Here is a 17,215-nt window from a genome sequence, read left to right as displayed (position 1 = left end):
GAATAAACAGGTCAGTTTCTTGTTACCAACCGTTGTGTGTTATTCAAACTCACCTAATTCAGCTGGCTAGTTGTTATCAAGGGTACTAAAACCTTTTTCAACATGAGTCTGACAACTAAGTAAGGAGGCTAAATAACTTTAAATTTTAACACATGCTTAGATAGGTCGGTATCGGTATCGGCCAGTATCGGATCGGAAGTGCAAACCAAAATCGGTATCGGATCGGAAGTGCAAAAACCTGGATCGGGACATCCCTAATTAGCACCCCTGGTGTTAATACTTTGTACAACCCCCTTTTGCCAACAAAACAGGGTCTGGGGACTGAGATGGCCATGGGAGGAGCTTGATTTTGTGTCTGTTGCAGGGGTCGCGTTAACCGAATATTTTCCGTCGTTGACCGATTTTTAAAAACGATAACGGAAAAACTGAAATCCATCCGTCATTTTGACCGGTTGCAATTCACACCCCAGACCACAGGGTGGCGAGTGAGCTTATTAATTAGCTATTGTCTCTCTTGATGCATGACGTCGTTGGCCTTATTCTGAAAAATGTCAAGGCAACTGAGTGTCCGAAGTTTCTTCAAAAAGCCCCAAAACGACGATGGTGTTGATAAAAGAGGTGAAAAAACAGGGACTGCACAAGCGGGCACGCAATTCAAGTCCATGCGCACCAGGAGGAAAGTGTGAGACTACGTTCAGGCCACAGCAGGTGAACTGTTAATTTCATTGTTCCATATGCTACATATGGTAGGCTACCTAACTACTGGGGGCACAGTTAGCTGTTTTTGTCACTGCGGAGAAAAACTTACATATTCATCTGCTTGATGTGTGATGGCACGGTGTGGATTCTCTGTTAAGCTTGTTCGGACAGAATATTAATTTAAAATGAATGAAAACTAAATACTATTGAATATGTTGAAGCGGTATGCAATGTTAAGAGTCTTGTTAGCTGTAGGCGCACTATCCGAGACCCCTCACTATCCACTCGCGGGGGCCTGCGCTTGTCAGTGACGTTCCTTATTCTCGCTATATGATTATACAACTTTAACATTTGTTAATAATACGCTCTGTGTGTAGTGTCATCCATCGCTTTTCCTTTTTAAATGGGCACTTATAAGCGAACGCAAGAAGTAACAACGGGAACATTTCTAAACGGGCATTTCACGGGAGAGCATTTCGACTCTTCGGCCAATCATATAGCGAGAGCGAGTGGATAGTGAGGGGACCGCGCGCGGCTCTTAAGTGTCTCTGTCACGTGACTGTCGTAGCCGGTAACGCGCTCGGCCAAATGGACACACAAGTACGGAAGGTGAATTATGCCAAACAAAGGGTCACAACAATGTCATTATCATCATTTTAAAAATTTAATTGACGGGAAAAAATAGATTATGACCGGATTTTTATGACCCTGTCAGTCAAAATGACAGACAATGAAAAAGTCTAGCGCAACCTCTGGTCTGGTGAACCATTTCTGTGTAGATTTGGCCATTTGTTTAGGGTCATTGTCTTGCTGAAAGACCCAGTGACGACCCATCTTCAGCTTTCGGGCAGAGGGCAACAGATTTTGATTTAAAATGCCCTGGTATTTTAAAGCATTCATGATGCCATGCACCCTAACAAGGTTCCCAGGGCCTTTGGAAGCGAAACAGCCCCACAGCATCACTGACCCACCCCCATACTTCACAGCGGGTATGAGGTGCTTTTCAGAATGCGCATCTTTCGTGTCACGCCAGACCCACTTAGAGTTTTTTGCCAAAAAGCTCAATCTTGGTCTCATCTGACCAAAGCACACGGTCCCAGTTGAAGCCTGGGACCGTGTGTATTTTTGTGTGAGACCAAGATTGATTGACCATATTATTTGAATTAATAAAAACATATTAGAAGCTAAAAAACACATCTTTTTCAGGGGTGCCAATAATTATGGAGGGCACTGTATTTTGTGACAAAGTTTGGCTCACAAGTCATTTATTTGCACAGTGCTTTCTCTGTCACATTGACATTCGTGAGTGCTTTCTGCTACGTTTCTGCCTCGGAAATATATGTGTGTAAGTATTTTACGTTTACAGTAAGCTATTGATGCGCAGTATATGCATGCCTCTGTGGAGAAAGGTCATATGTACAAAACTTCTTAAGTGTTGTTGTTGTATAATAGAAGCCAGCCTGTGCTTAAGGCAGGTATTAGCTCAATAAAATTGTGATATAAAAGTTGTGTATGTAAGTGTGTTGTACAGTTTGTAGTGTATTGAGTATTGAATACCAGTATGTGTATGTTTCTGTGTTGTAGTTTCACAATATAAAAGGTCACTTCACAGAAAGGCAAAAAAAGACCAAGCCTTGCTGTTTTTTGAAGTACATTCAGTGTTAGCTGTGCACACGGAAACGCACTGTTTTGGGCAGTACAACGTCTAAATAAATACAGTGGTATGAAAAAGTATCTGAACCTTTTGGAATTTCTCACATTTCTGCATAAAATCAAAATCAAATGTGATCGGATCTTTGTCAAAATCACACAGATGTAAAAACGGTGTCTGCTTTAACTAAAACCACTCAAACATTCATATTCGTTTTCATATTTAAATGAAGATAGGATGCAAACAATGACAGAAGGAGGAAAATAAGTAAGTGAACCATCTGCCTAAGGAGACTTAAAGGGTAATCGTAACTGATTTTTGCCAAACAATTTGAGTCAGGAGTGTTCCCAATCACTGATGAGTGTTTTAAAGTTGCCCTGCCCACTATAAAACACACACCTGGTAAGAATTGTCTTGATGAGAAGCAATGTCTGATATACATCATGGCTCGCTCAAGAGCTGTCTGAAGACCTCTGATCAAGGATTGTTGATTTGTATAAGGCTGGGAAATGATACAAAACCATCTCAAAAAGTCTGGATGTTCATCAATCAACAGTCAGAGAAGCTGTCTACAAATCTACAAAGAGAGTTTGGCACTGTTGCTTCTCTCCCAAGGAGTGGCCATCCATCAAAGATTCAGCGCAGAATATTCAAGGAGGTAAAAAAGAACCCTAGAGTGCCTGCTAAAGACTTACAGAAATCAGTGACATGGTCCAATATCTCTATGCACACATCAACTAAAGGGAGGACTCCATAAAGGGAGCCACTGCTGTCACAAAAAAATTGTTGCTCGTTTAATGTTCGCAAAAAGGAACTTGGACATTTCACGGAAGTTTTGGCAAAGTATTTTGTGGACTGATGAAACCAAAGTTGAATTGTCTGATGTAACACACAATGTCATGTGTGGAGGAAAAATGGAACAGCTCACCAACATCAACACCTCATCCCTACCGTGAATCATGACGGAGGGAGCATCATGATTTGGAGCTGCTTTACTGCCTCGGGGCCTGGACAACTTGCAATCCTTAATGGAAGAATGAATTCAAAAGTATCAGGATGTTTTGCAGGAAAACCTGAGGCTGTCTGTCAGACAGTTGAAACTAAAAAGAGGATGAATGATGCAACAAGACAATGATCCAGCAGTGAATCAACTTCAGAAATGTTTCAGAAGAACAAAATACACGTTCTGGAGTGGCCAAGTCAAACTCCAGACGTCAACCCTATTAAGATGCTGCGGCATGACCTAAAGACAGCATTTCATGCCAGACATCCCTGGAATCTGACAGCAGTTTTGTAGAGAAGAATAGGCCAAGGTTAGTCCTGATCGCTGTGGTTGAGGTTATTGCTGCCAAAGGGGAGGGGCTACAAAATATTAAATGTGATGCTTCACTGATTTATTTTTCCGCCTTATGTCATTGTTTGCATACTATCTTCATTAAAATATGAAAACCTATAAATGTTTGGGTGTTTTAAGTTAAAGCAGACACTGTTTTTTACCTGTGTGATTTTGACAAAGATTTGCTCACATTTGATGGTGATTTTATGCAGCAATGTGAGAAATTCCAAAAGGTTCAGATACTTTTTCATACCACTGTATACTTATATAAAAAAAAATAATGAATCGGGATTTTAATCGAGAACAACTTTGAGTTTTTTGATGCCACTGCTCATGGAGACTCATATATGCCTAAGGGAGGTGTCCGTTTGGGTTTTAGGTCGCTAGCAGCTTTGGCTTTAAGAATATTTGAATTTTAAGTTTTTGGAAACAGGCCCCCTATGGAACGGACCCCCGCCCTTTACCCGTCAACTGATAGGGAAGTCTACTGTCTTTCCAAAATCGGTATAACAACCAAGGTGTGTCCTCATAATCCTCCGAATTTTGTCTTCTCAAAATACATGCAAACATCTTGAGACCTGTCTCGTTGCGGTCACAGTAGCCATCAACCCTAACCCGAACCGGAGTTCAATTTACAATCACAGTGTTATTAACTGAAAAGGAGTTTATGTATTCATCTAGCACATGGTGAAACATCACTAGAATTAACTCTGCTTCTATTTCCAGAGAGATGAACAATTAACACTCTTTATTAACTCCTGTAAAAACTGGCCTGTGTTTGGGTCACTGTCCCCTAATGACGCACTTTTATTTCCCTTTCACACCCGAAAAACAAAGGAAAGACCAACTCACGGGGTTGTCTATCTTTAGCGAAATCTTGATTTCACTGTGGAGACGCTGAAGCTTGACATCTGTGGAGATTTCTGAAGAGGAAGCAGTTTACTTCAATAGTGGTGTTCATTGTTTGCCCCCCCAAAAAGTTCAATCAGGTGTTTAAAGACAGAAATGATGTTTTACTGTGCGTCATGCAAGATTTTCAATTATTGGCGTCATTAATTCTGAAGGTGATGAACTCACCCTTTTTCTTAGCCCCGGATCGCTCTTCGGTTTTCTTGGTGTCATCCTTGTTTGCCCTTTTTGAGGACAACATTCAAAACAAAGATGTAGAAATGACACCAAATACCGTATTGGCCCGAATATAAGACGGCGCTGATTATAAGACGACCCCCTCTTTTTCAAGACTCAAGTTTGAAAAAAAGACTTTTTGAACACCAAATTAATTTTTATACAGAAAATAATTACAGCACATCCGAAACAAATGACTATAACAATATATTTGAGAGAAAAAGCATGTTATTTTTGCCCCATTCAAATCTTAATATCTGAAAATTTAAATATGTAAACTAAAGTGCAACCACATTTGTAAATGAATGGCTTCTGGTTTTTGAAATGTAAATAAACTAGGGCTCTCAAACGATTAACATTTTTAATCGAGTTAATTACAGCTTAAAAATTAATTAATCGTAATTAATCGCAATTCAAACCATCTATAAAATATGCCATATTTTTCTGTAAATTATTGTTGGAATGGAAAGATAAGACACGAGACGGATATATACATTCAACTAGGGCTGCAGCTATCGAATATTTTAGTAATCGAGTAATCGACTGAAAATTCTATCGATTAATCGAGTAATCGAATAAAACAAATATATTTTTAGGTGAAGAGCAATTATAGATATACATGAGAAAACAAGACATTTTATCATTTTCAGTCAATCAATGTCTTTATTTTTTATGTATATTGTTGAAAACAGCCAACAATTGCATCTCAGATGTAACAAGAATTTAAAAAAAATGACTAATTCACTGCTTTCACTGAAAAAACCTTTAGATCTTATTTTTAAAAAAATATATATATTATATATATATATAAACACACCTAAAAATGCCTTTACGCTTGATAACACACATCACTTAAAAGTTAGGATTTTTTCCCACGTTTTTCAATTAAATTTCTATTTGTGTCAAGCCATTTTTAAGTTCTAGTTAAGTTTTAAGTTAGTCTAAACTATAAGTCCTGATAGGATTTTGAGTTTTGCACTGTTCAAAATAAATGTATGATACAGGCTGTATTGGAGCACATTAGGGACTAGTGCTACTTGGTGTTTTATCCAGCAATGACTACTGAGCTAAAATTGATAGTTAGCATTATTGAGTTTTTATTTGACACCCTCATCACTCCACAACGCTATGTTATGTTAAAGCCTGTATGTAAGACACGTTAGCCACGCATCGAAAGCGGTCTTAATTAATTGAAACCTAGCCCTCCGCAGTGCTAACGTAAGGTGAGCTAGTAGTGACAGTAACGTTAATCTTATATATTAGCGCTTAGCGCTCTTTATTAGCGTTTAGCGCTCTACTGCTTTAAGATGGCGGCTGTTTGCTAACGCTGCCCAGATGCGGCCTAGTCTGTCACTGCGCATCTAGTTCAACATAAATGTGATCTCTATGAGACTCATTGGACGCTAGCTGCCACTAACGTAGCATGAGCGGGCTAGTATTTAGCAACGTCGGCGTCGTTTGTAGCGGTTGTCGGCTGCAGTGTTTGGTTTTTTTTTGCTTCTTCCTCTACGCACGTGACATCAGCGCGTTGTCCCGCATTAAAAGTAGTCCGAGCAAAACGTGATGCTTAGAGCTGTTAAAATAAACGATTACTCGAGGTGAATAAAATTACTCGGATCAGTTTTTAAACTCGAGTTACTCGAGTTGCTCGAGTATTCGTTTCAGCTCTACATTCAACATACGGTACATAAGTACTGTATTTGTTTATTATAACAATAAATCAACAAGATGGCATGAACATTAACATTCTCTTAAAGCGATCCATGGATAGAAAAACTTGTAGTTCTTAAAAGATAAATGTTAGTACAAGTTATAGAAATTTTGGATTAAAACCCTCTTAATGTTTTCGTTTTATTAAAATTTGTAAGATTTTCAATCAAAAAATAAACTAGTAGCTCGCCATTGTTGATGTCAATAATTACACCATGCTCACTCATGGTGTAACACATAAAATCAGTTACCCAAGCGCCAGCAGAGGGCGCTAAACACCAAAAAAACAAGTAACAAGCGAAAATTACATTGCTGTCATTTTAATGTTAGAGTGGGGCATGTGCGTTAATTGCGTTAAATATTTTAACGCGATAATTTTGACAGCCCTAAAATAAACCAATCTATTGTGATAAAACAACAAAATTGCAATAACTACATTAACCATCAAAGTGAGGTTTAACTGTAACTGTCGTCTTGAAACAAATCTGAATAAGGAAAAACATTGCAATAAAACAATGCAAACTGGTTAAACTTAGAGTAGCTGAGATCTGTCGTGACTAGAGCTGAAACGAATACTCGAGCAACTCGAGTAACTGGAGTTTAAAAATTGATCCGAGTAATTTTATTCACCTCGAGTATTCGTTTATTTTGACAGCTCTAAGCATCACGTTTTGCTCGGACTACTTTTAATGCGGGACAACGCGCTGATGTTACGTGCGTAGAGGACGAAGCAAAAAAAAAAAAACAACAACAACAACAAAACTTACTGTAGCAGACAGCCGCTACACACGACGCCGACGTTGCTAAATACTTGCCCGCACGATGCTAGTTGGTAGCAGGTAGCGTCTGATGCGTCTCATAGAGATCACATGTATGTTGAACTAGATGCGCAATGACAGACTCGGCCGCGTCTGGGCAGCGTTAGTAAACCGCCGCCATCTTAAAGCAGTAGAGCGCTAAGCGCTAATAAAGAGCGCTACGCGCTAATAAATAAGATTAACGTTACTGTCACAAGCTCACGTAACGTTAGCCCTGCGGAGGGCTAGGTTTCTATTAATTATGACCACTGTCGATGCGTGGCTAACGTGTCTTACATACAGGCTTTAACATAACATAGCGTTGTGGAGTGATGAGGGTGTAAAATAAAAACTCAATAATGCTAACTGTCAATTTTAGCTCAGTAGTCATTGCTGGATAAAACACCAAGTAGCACTGGTCCCTAATGTGCTCCAATACAGCCTGTATCATACATTTATTTTGAACACTGCAAAAACTCAAAATCCTATCAGGACTTACAGTTTAGACTAACTTAAAACTTAACTAGAACTTAAAAATGGCTTGATGTTTTTTTTTTTTTTTAATAAGATCGAAAAGTTTTTGGAGTGAAAGCAGTGAATTAGTCTTTTTTTTATTCTAGTTACATCTGAGATGCAATTGTTGGCTGTTTTCAACAATATACATCGAAAATAAAGACATTGATTGACTGAAAATGGTTCAAGATTAGATGAAATGTCTCGTTTTCTCATGTATATTTATAATTGCTCTTCACCTAAAAATATGTTTTTTTTCGATTACTCGATGAATCGATAAAATTTTCAGTCCATTACTCGATGACTAAAATATTCGATAGCTGCAGCCCTAGCCATGACAGAACATCGCTTCAATGATATCTGGCGCCATCTAGCGTCGTAAAAGGATATAATGTCTAGACCGCGAATATAAGACGACCCCCTTTTTCAGTTTTATTTTAATGCAAAGAACACCGTCTTATATTCGGGCCAATACGGTAAGATTTTTTTTTTTTTTAATGATTTTAGACACATGTTGACAAAATGGCATTTTTAATGAAGTTCAATGTGTTTTTGTTGTTGGTGACAACTTACTCATCTTTTCGCCGTCGTGCGTCTTTGTCCATGTCGGAGTTCTGATGCTTTTTTCTGCCTTTGGTCTTCTAAGAAAAAAAGAAATGGTTAGCATGTTTGTTTATTATTTATACACATTTAAAATTTACTGTCCAACAATATGAATAAATATAACTTCCCAATAGTCATGCCAACTTCAGATTTTAAGTAGGCTTAACTCAAATTCTTGTCTAAGTAGAATAACTTGTTATTTTGAGTACTTTGAGCAAATTTGATTAAATCACAAAAAGCTAGCATTTCAAAAGGGTTGTGTGCAAAGGCGTAGGTTTGGTCTCAATATTGGTAGGGATGATATAACAACATACCCTGCATCAGGGGTCGCGTTAACCGAATATTTTCCGTTGTTGACCGGTTTTTATAAAACGGTGACGGAAAAAACTGAAGTCCGTTCGTCATTTTGACAGGTTGCAATTCACACCCCAGACCACAGGGTGGCGAGTGAGCATATTAATTAGCTATTGTCTCTCTTAATGCATGACGTTGGCTATTCAGTCAGAATATTGTAGCGTCACCGAGGTCTGGCGGCGGCACCGTGATTGACACATCAACGCGAGGTTCTTATTGGTGCACCCGGTGTGCCAGCGCGTCATCCAATTGGTGGACTAGATTGCCGCCTGTGTATAGACCCCAATCACATGACGTCACAACTCCGCCCCCCTGACTGGAGCCGCCATACCGCTACGTACATGCCTCCTATTACGGCGTGTTTTTCTGCTTGTTAACATTAATAATCAAAATGGTGAAGGCGTGTGTGGCGGTTGGTTGCAGTAACAGAGAAGATAGACGGAGAGACTTGAAGTTCTACCGTATTCTGAGAGACCCGAAGAGGAGAGCGAGATGGACTGCTGTAATTCGACAAGAAATCTGGGCACCAAACGATCACCACAGACTATGTAGTAGTCATTCTATATCTGGTAAGATGCATTTAATATATATTTAGAAGATTTTGGGCTGACAACCACAATTAAGATCATTGTGTGACGTTGGTGATTGGGGTCTATGTAGTTGCCTCTTTTTCTTTGGGGGCGGAGTTGTTGTTTTGTTGGTGTTGTTGGCGGTAAGCAGAGTAAAAAGAGGGAGAAAAATACCACGACTTCCGTGTCTAATTTTTCGCCGCCAAGTAAGCGTTACAATATTAATTAAAAATGAATGAAAACTAAATACTATTGAATATGTCATCATTATCATTTTAAAAATTTAAGTGACGGGTAAAAATAGATTATGACCGGATTTTTATGACCCTGTCAGTCAAAATGACAGACAACGAAAATGTCTAGCGCAACCTCTGCCCTGCATGTACACTTTTTCCTGGGGACGGGACATTAGACCAAACAGATTGGGTAAACGGGGAACAGGGCTACATTTCACACGAATATGAACCTAACTAATTGATAGGCTGAAAAAAAAAAACAATGTAAATTAAATCTGTATTGACTTATACTAACTTCCATGTGTACTGGTTCAAGTAATAATCCATTCATTTCCAACCTTTTCAAAAACTACTCAAACATTATTGCCACAAAGCTAAAACTGTTAAAGCATTCCTTGGAGAAAGACTCATCCAGTCATTGTCATGGCCTGCAAATAGCCCAGATTTCAACCCTATTGAAAACTAGTGGTGGAAATTGAAAAAAATGGTCCGAAGTCCATGCCTTAGAGACTGCAAGCTGTCATAAAAGCCAGAGGTGGGGCTACTAAATACCAGAGATGTGTTTTGTTATTTCATTAGTTCTCATGATTCCATATTTTTTCCTCAGAATGGAGTGATTCCATATATAGTTCCCTGCACTTGCTCTATAAAAGTAACATTTACTACTGACCACCACAATGTTTTTTATTCATTTTTTTTTAGTGTTTCTGAATGCTTAAGAGTTGCACTTTTGAACTAATTCCTTATTTTTTAAAGCTTTTTATCTGAGTTTGTTTTACATGATAAAATGTCTGAGTGCTCGTCCGAGACTGGTGATTCCATACTTTTTGCTAGGGGTTGTAATTGAACAAGGGCTGCAGCTATCGAATATTTTAGTAATCGAGTAATCGACTGAAAATTCTATCGATTAATCGAGAAATCGGATAAAACAAATATATTTTTAGGTGAAGAGCAATTATAAATATACATGAGAAAACGAGACATTTCATCTAATCTTGAACCATTTTTAGTCAATCAATGTCTTTATTTTCTATGTATATTGTTGAAAACAGCCAACAATTGCATCTCAGATGTAACTAGAATTTTAAAAAACAAGACTAATTCACTGCTTTCACTCAAAAAACTTTTAGATCTTATTAAAAAAAAAAAAAAAAAAAAAAAAAAAATATATATATATATATATATATATATATATATATATATATATATATATACCTAAAAATGCCGTTACGCCTGATAACACACATCACTTAAAAGTTAGGATTTTTTCCCACGTGTTTCAATTGAATTTCTCTTTGTGTCAAGCCATTTTTAAGTTCTAGTTAAGTTTTAAGTTAGTCTAAACTGTAAGTCCTGATAGGATTTTGAGTTTTTGCAGTGTTCAAAATAAATGTATGATACAGGCTGTATTGGAGCACATTAGGGACCAGTGCTACTTGGTGTTTTATCCAGCAATGACTACTGAGCTAAAATTGATAGTTAGCATGATTAAGTTTTTATTTTACACCCTCATCACTCCACAATGCTATGTTATGTTAAAGCCTGTATGTAAGACACGTTAGCCACGCATCGACAGTGGTCATAATTAATTGAAACGTAGCCCTCCGCAGGGCTAACGTTACGTGAGCTAGTAGCGACAGTAACGTTAATCTTATTTATTAGCGCTTAGCGCTCTACTGCTTTAAGATGGCGGCTGTTTACTAACGCTGCCCAGACGCGGCCGAGTCCGTCATTTCGCATCTAGTTCAACATACATGTGATCTCTATGAGACGCATCAGACGCTACCTGTACCAACGTAGCATCGTGCGGGCTAGTATTTAGCAACGTCGGCGTCGTTTGTGGTGGCTGTCGGCTGCAGTAAGTTGGTATTTTTCCCTTCTTCCTCTCCGCACGTGACAGCGCGTTGTCCCGCATTAAAAGTAGTCCGAGCAAAACGTGATACTTAGAGCTGTCAAAATAAACGATTACTCGAGGTGAATAAAATTACTCGGATCAGTTTTTAAACTTGAGTTACTCGAGTACTCGTTTCAGCTCTAAATTGAACTCATTAGATAATGCAAATAAGGTTGCTTAAAAAATGGCGGGGACAATTTAAGTATCCTGAAAAGTTGGTAGTATTATGTCCCTACTGTCCCTATAGACCGTACTCACGTGACGTCACAGCCACGCCCCCGCGCCATGTTGTCCGTATACTCGTCATGTTAATTCATTAGCGTGAATTCCTCCTATTATGACGTGTTTTTCTGCTCGTTAACATTAATAATCAAAATGGTGAAGTCGTGTGTGGCGGTCGGTCGCAAAAACAGAGAAGATAGACAGAGAGACTTGAAGTTTTACCGCATTCCGAGAGACCCGGAGAGGAGAGCGACATGGGCTGCTGCAATTCGACGAGAAAACTGGGCTCCAAACGACTACCACAGATTATGTAATAGTCATTTTATATCTGGTAAGATGCATTTAATATATATTTAGAGGATTTTGGGCTGACAACCACAATTAAGATCATTGCTAGGCTAATCGCCGACAACATACACTCAGACGTTGTGAATGAACTACCTGAAAATATATAATTATAAGGGGATAATCAGACAGTTGTCATACAATTAATTTACAATTTCACTATTGAGGTCAAAAGCCAAAAAATAAATCCAACTACGGACAATCTGGAGTACTGCTATCGCACTTCATATTTATTACATATTATATATGTATGTAGTGAGAGTGCTATCGCTAAACCATATAAACATTAAAAGCCCTAGCTCTATTAACAAATGACATGAAATACATTAGACTTGACAGTGGATGTTAGCAAGAACAAAAGATTTTGAATTGAAAATTTCGTAACTCACCTTCCGAGCACAAGATTCCTGCTGAATTTTCGTGTACGAGGACCTGTTTCACCCAACCAGCAACGTAGCATTTATAAGCCTCCAAGCTCTTAAAAGTTTTTCAAACTTTCGTGAGAATAGGGTGATTTTGTGTGGACAAGATAGTTGTAAATATCAGGGTCAGGCAAAGATGGTGAAGCCAGCGGGTCGAAAAACATTGATTTTGGCATCAAATACGGATTTGGCGAATGGATAAACTGAAGCTTTTCCACATAACGCCTTTTATGCAACGCATCCAATGAGTTTACAGCGTCAGATAACACCGGTGCTTCCATGAATTGCTCTATAACTTGCACGACTAAATGAAAACAATGAGAATAGGTCTAAAAAATAGGTACAATATGTCGGCCGGAAACAGCGACACGCCCATTTTGTGACGTAGGTGAGTAGGGTCTATACAAACCTACGCCCTTGGTTGTGTATGTTTTTTACGCAAAAAGTATGTTTTTTGTGACTGGCTTGCCTCGTCATCATCCGAAGCGCCCGATGAGTTGCCCTCTTTAGGAGGCTTCTTCTTCTTGGCGTCCGGCTCTTTAACCTCGCCGTCTTTTGCCTTGGCGTCCTCCTTCCTTCGCTTGTCCTCCTCGCCACTTTTGGACTTGTCCTCTGCTGCCCTCTTCCTCTTTTTGTCCAACTCAGAGGAGTCTCTGAGGAGGAAGGAAGACCAGGGCGTCACTTATTCTTATTAGATGGGAGCCTTGCGATGCAAGCTGCCCATCTGATGTTATTTCTCAACTTTATTAGTATTTTTAATTTTATCACCAAATGTTTCACAACGTTGTACTGTTATCACGATGCTAATTTTTGACATTCCGACTCGATACCGATACTAACAAAAAAAACCATAGCATTTTTTATACTGCATAACCAAATAAAAAATTGAAACAAATATGAACTCTTTTAGTGTTTCTCAATTGGCGGTCATTAATTTTGACCTAAAAAAACTTTCTCAAATTGCTCCAAAATGAACATGAAGTGATCAACAAACAGGAAGTGACCTGAAAATATACTAAAATCAACTGGAAGAGTTCCAATTCTACAGGAAGCGATGCCAGGGTGCACAAAATTGTACTGGAAGTGAGCCAAAAGTAACAAGAAGTGACCTGTAATGGCTCCTAAATGAACAGGAATGATTCAAAATGAAAATAAATTGACCCCGACATGCCCCAAAATGTGAATACTTAACATTTGTTCATTTGCCCCTCCCACTCCGAACGAATTGGATGTCTAGCACCAACAATAACAAGTAAAATGTAAAAATATCCTTCTCTGAAAGTCAAATTTACTCCAAGACAACAAATTTCTGCTTTCCTGTTCTAGCACAAAACCAAACTAATAACAGAGTATCGATAATTTTGCGATCAAATACCGAATCGTCAAAACTTTTCAATACTTTTGACAATCTTAGCTGTGTTTACATTTCACTTCCCGAGCCCGGCCGGTCCTGATGCTGCAGCAAAAGCAACTTTTCACTTTTGGGCTTCCTGCCTCGTCGTTTTGGCGCCTCCCCACCTGAAAAAACAAACATTTTTAGTCATAAGAGCATTCCATGTAAAATTATGGGATGTGCTGGTTCTGTTCAAATTACCTGCAGGACTGACTGGGCTTACTGGGGGAGCTTCTGCTGGCTCGGCGTCCTGCTCACCCTCATTCTGATTAAAAACAACACAAACAGCATTTTAAAAACATGTGCTCTAACTTGTAAAATTAAAAAAATAAATAAATAAAAAAAGACCTTTCTTTTTCGTCCTCTTTTGGGTTTAGGTGCCTCCGCCTGTGTTGAGTCCTGTAAAAGTCAGTTTAAGAAACACAAAAACATGTATTTAATCTGCTAAAGTAGTGAAAACAGCCAAGCAGTAACCCCTTTATTTTTATCATGCACTACAGCGACATCGCGTGGAATGGTCAAGAATAGCACTCTACTGAAGTCCACTCGTTCAACTTAATGGATTGTTAAGTGTTATTTTATCGACATTAAAAACACAGAAAGTCCTATACAATTAAATTCAATTTCAATCAAATTTCTAACACTTTCTTAAAATAATTATATGATTTAAAAGTTATTTTTGTCAAAATGGGAAATTTGGGGTGTTTGTAGACATAAAAACATATGAGTTAAAAAGCTCTTTCTCGTCACACAAACAAGAAATGAAGGTAACAGATTGCTAATGGATCAGTTGTAATGACTGATAAAAAGATGCTGATTAGTAATAATGAAAGGTTTGAGGCTACTCATGCACCCAGCCCACTCGTTACTAGCATGCAAAGTACGTACATCCTGCTTCTGAGGAACTGGCTCAGTGATCATAGGGCCTTCGTCTTCCTCCTCCCCTTCCTCTGCCTCCCTTCCTGTAACCTGAAAGGTTGAGGGGCCATTTTGTGGTACCTCAAAATTATAAATTCTACATGTAGATTACAACTGAGAAAACTGTTACTTAAAACTAGGGCTGTTATCATTAATGGATTTATCAACAACTAATTACAAAATTAATGGCGACATTACTATTTTGCATTATTTTAACATGGGAATCAGTTAATGTATACATTTATATATATTTGATAGATTTTAAAAAAGAAAGAAAAAGAAAAAAAAATCAGTAAATATTTTTGGTTACTTTTAGTGCTTCATATTACAATGTCATAGGACTGTCACAATCATGACATGACACCTGTATTGAATTTGAAGGAATGAATGTATGAATCCAGTTATTTGTTTTGCTTGCTTTTTAAATTAGTTTTTCTTAAAAGAAATAAAATAGTTTCAAATTCAAAATTAAAAAATCTTAATTTGAATGGTTCTTATGACAGTGTCATAGGACTGTCTCAATCATGACGTGACACCTGTCATGAATTTAAATGAATGCTTATGACAGATCCCATTAAGTGTCATTCAATAGTGTCACTTTTGATGCAAAGTTGAAATTATTTCAAACATAGGACATTTAATGACATCAGGAGTCATATGACAGTGTCATAAGATTGTCAGGATAATGTCATGTCACATGACAAATGTCATACGATTGTCATGATAATGTCATGTCACATGACAAATGTCATATTATTGTCATGATGTCATCTGACACTGTCATACAACTGTCATTATGTCATATGACACTGTCGTACTACTATCATAATAATGCCATGTTATATGACACAGTATAAGACTGTCATAATAATGTAATGTTATATGACAGTATCATAAGATTGTCATGTCATCTCATGAGTGTTGTACGACTGTCTTGATAATGTCATGTCATATAACACTGTCATACAACTGTCATAATAATGTCATGTGATATGACACTGTCATGTCCTATGACACTGTCATAATGTCTTGTCATATGACTGTCATGATGTCATGACACTGTCATACAACTGTCATAATAATGTCATGTCATATGACACTGTCATACAACTGTTATAATGTCATGTCAAATGAGACTGTCAATCAACTGCCACAATAATGTCATATGACAGTGTCATAAGATTGTCATGATGATGTCATGTCGTGAGTGTTATACAATTGTATTATTACTGTCATATGACATTGTAATACTACTGTCATAATGTCATGTCACATAACACTGTCATACAACTGACATAATAATGTCATGTCATTTGACACTGTCATAATACTTTCATAATAATGTCATGTCATATGACAGTGTCATAATGCCATATGACAGTGTCATAAGAGTGTCATGTCACAAGTGTTATATGACTGTCTTGATAATGTCATGTCACATGACTGTTGTACAACTGTCATAATAATGTCATGTCATATGACACCGTCATAATGTCATTTCATATGACACTGTCGTACTACTGTCATGTCATGTAACACTGTCATACAACTGTCATGTCATGTTACATGACTGTCGTGATGTCATGTGATATGACACTGTCATAATAATGTCATGTCATGACACTGTCATAAGACTGTCACAATAATGTAATGACACCTGCTAATCATGACATGACACCTGTCATGAACATGAATGAATGGTTATGACAGCTGTCATTATTTGGAATCAGATATGCCTGCAGTCTGCAAGCTTAGTAAAAAAACAAAAAACAAAAACAAAGCAAACTTACATCTAATGAATTTGTTTCCTTAACATCCATCGTCTCATCTCCCTCTAAACCAGCATCAGAATCCTTCACAGACAAAGACTCTGGACAAATCGGCTACAAAAATAATAGGAAAAAAACAACATGAGATGCACAAGAATAAAGCTTTACTGATGTGTTACATCCACAATCAGGGATGAAAACCTTTGGTGCTGTCAGTTCCACTTTGGGGTTGTTCTCGATCTCCCAAAGTCCTTCGTTGAAGCCCTTCCTCTTGTTGGGTTTGGCGTACTTCTCCTTGTTGGGGTGGTACGGAAAGATATCTTTGGGGCCAAGGAAGGCGCTGTTGGGAAGTTGTTGCGTTGGTGAGCTTTTGAATACTCACCTACTGCTAAAATGACACTTGCGAAGGTGTTTTAACTGGAATTTTGTAGCTTCAAATCCGAGAAAATTTGTGATGTCACTTACGTTTCATGGGTACCAAAGAAGAAGATGGGTAATTTGATGTTGGAGGGTTTTACGGCGCCATCTGGGACTACGTCAATCTGTCAGTTGGATGGAATATTGTTGACTGTTTGGGTGGTGATCTTTGCTAACTGTGATTTTGCAACACCTAGTGGCCAGTCTTTCAAAATGAAGTCGCAGAAAAAAACTTGTACTAG

The 17,215-nt window shown here is 38.1% G+C and overlaps 1 protein-coding gene across 5 annotated transcripts in view; it reads right to left on the bottom strand.

Moving 5' to 3' along the window:
* The window catches only part of psip1a (PC4 and SFRS1 interacting protein 1a), a 29,424-nt gene that overhangs the window by 11,410 nt on the left and 799 nt on the right, over positions 1–17,215 (bottom strand). For 2 of the 5 annotated variants that reach the window (XM_057843471.1, XM_057843475.1), the window contains exons 3-13: positions 17,022–17,098; positions 16,758–16,896; positions 16,578–16,670; positions 14,758–14,868; positions 14,218–14,268; positions 14,071–14,134; positions 13,901–13,994; positions 12,946–13,129; positions 8,405–8,472; positions 4,764–4,819; positions 4,539–4,609 (exon numbers count right to left, since the gene is read on the bottom strand). In XM_057843471.1, the coding sequence (XP_057699454.1) occupies positions 4,539–4,609; positions 4,764–4,819; positions 8,405–8,472; positions 12,946–13,129; positions 13,901–13,994; positions 14,071–14,134; positions 14,218–14,268; positions 14,758–14,868; positions 16,578–16,670; positions 16,758–16,896; positions 17,022–17,098 (1,008 nt within the window). The remainder of the gene's footprint in view (positions 1–4,538; positions 4,610–4,763; positions 4,820–8,404; positions 8,473–12,945; positions 13,130–13,900; positions 13,995–14,070; positions 14,135–14,217; positions 14,269–14,757; positions 14,869–16,577; positions 16,671–16,757; positions 16,897–17,021; positions 17,099–17,215) is intronic. The other 3 variants (XM_057843472.1, XM_057843473.1, XM_057843474.1) reach the window with 3 other exon arrangements.

Source organism: Corythoichthys intestinalis, chromosome 8 (genome assembly GCF_030265065.1).
Source record: "Corythoichthys intestinalis isolate RoL2023-P3 chromosome 8, ASM3026506v1, whole genome shotgun sequence".
NCBI classification, from domain to species: Eukaryota; Metazoa; Chordata; class Actinopteri; order Syngnathiformes; family Syngnathidae; genus Corythoichthys; species Corythoichthys intestinalis.
The sequence above is the reverse complement of the archived record's forward strand: the minus strand, read 5'-3'. Positions and strand labels throughout refer to the sequence as shown.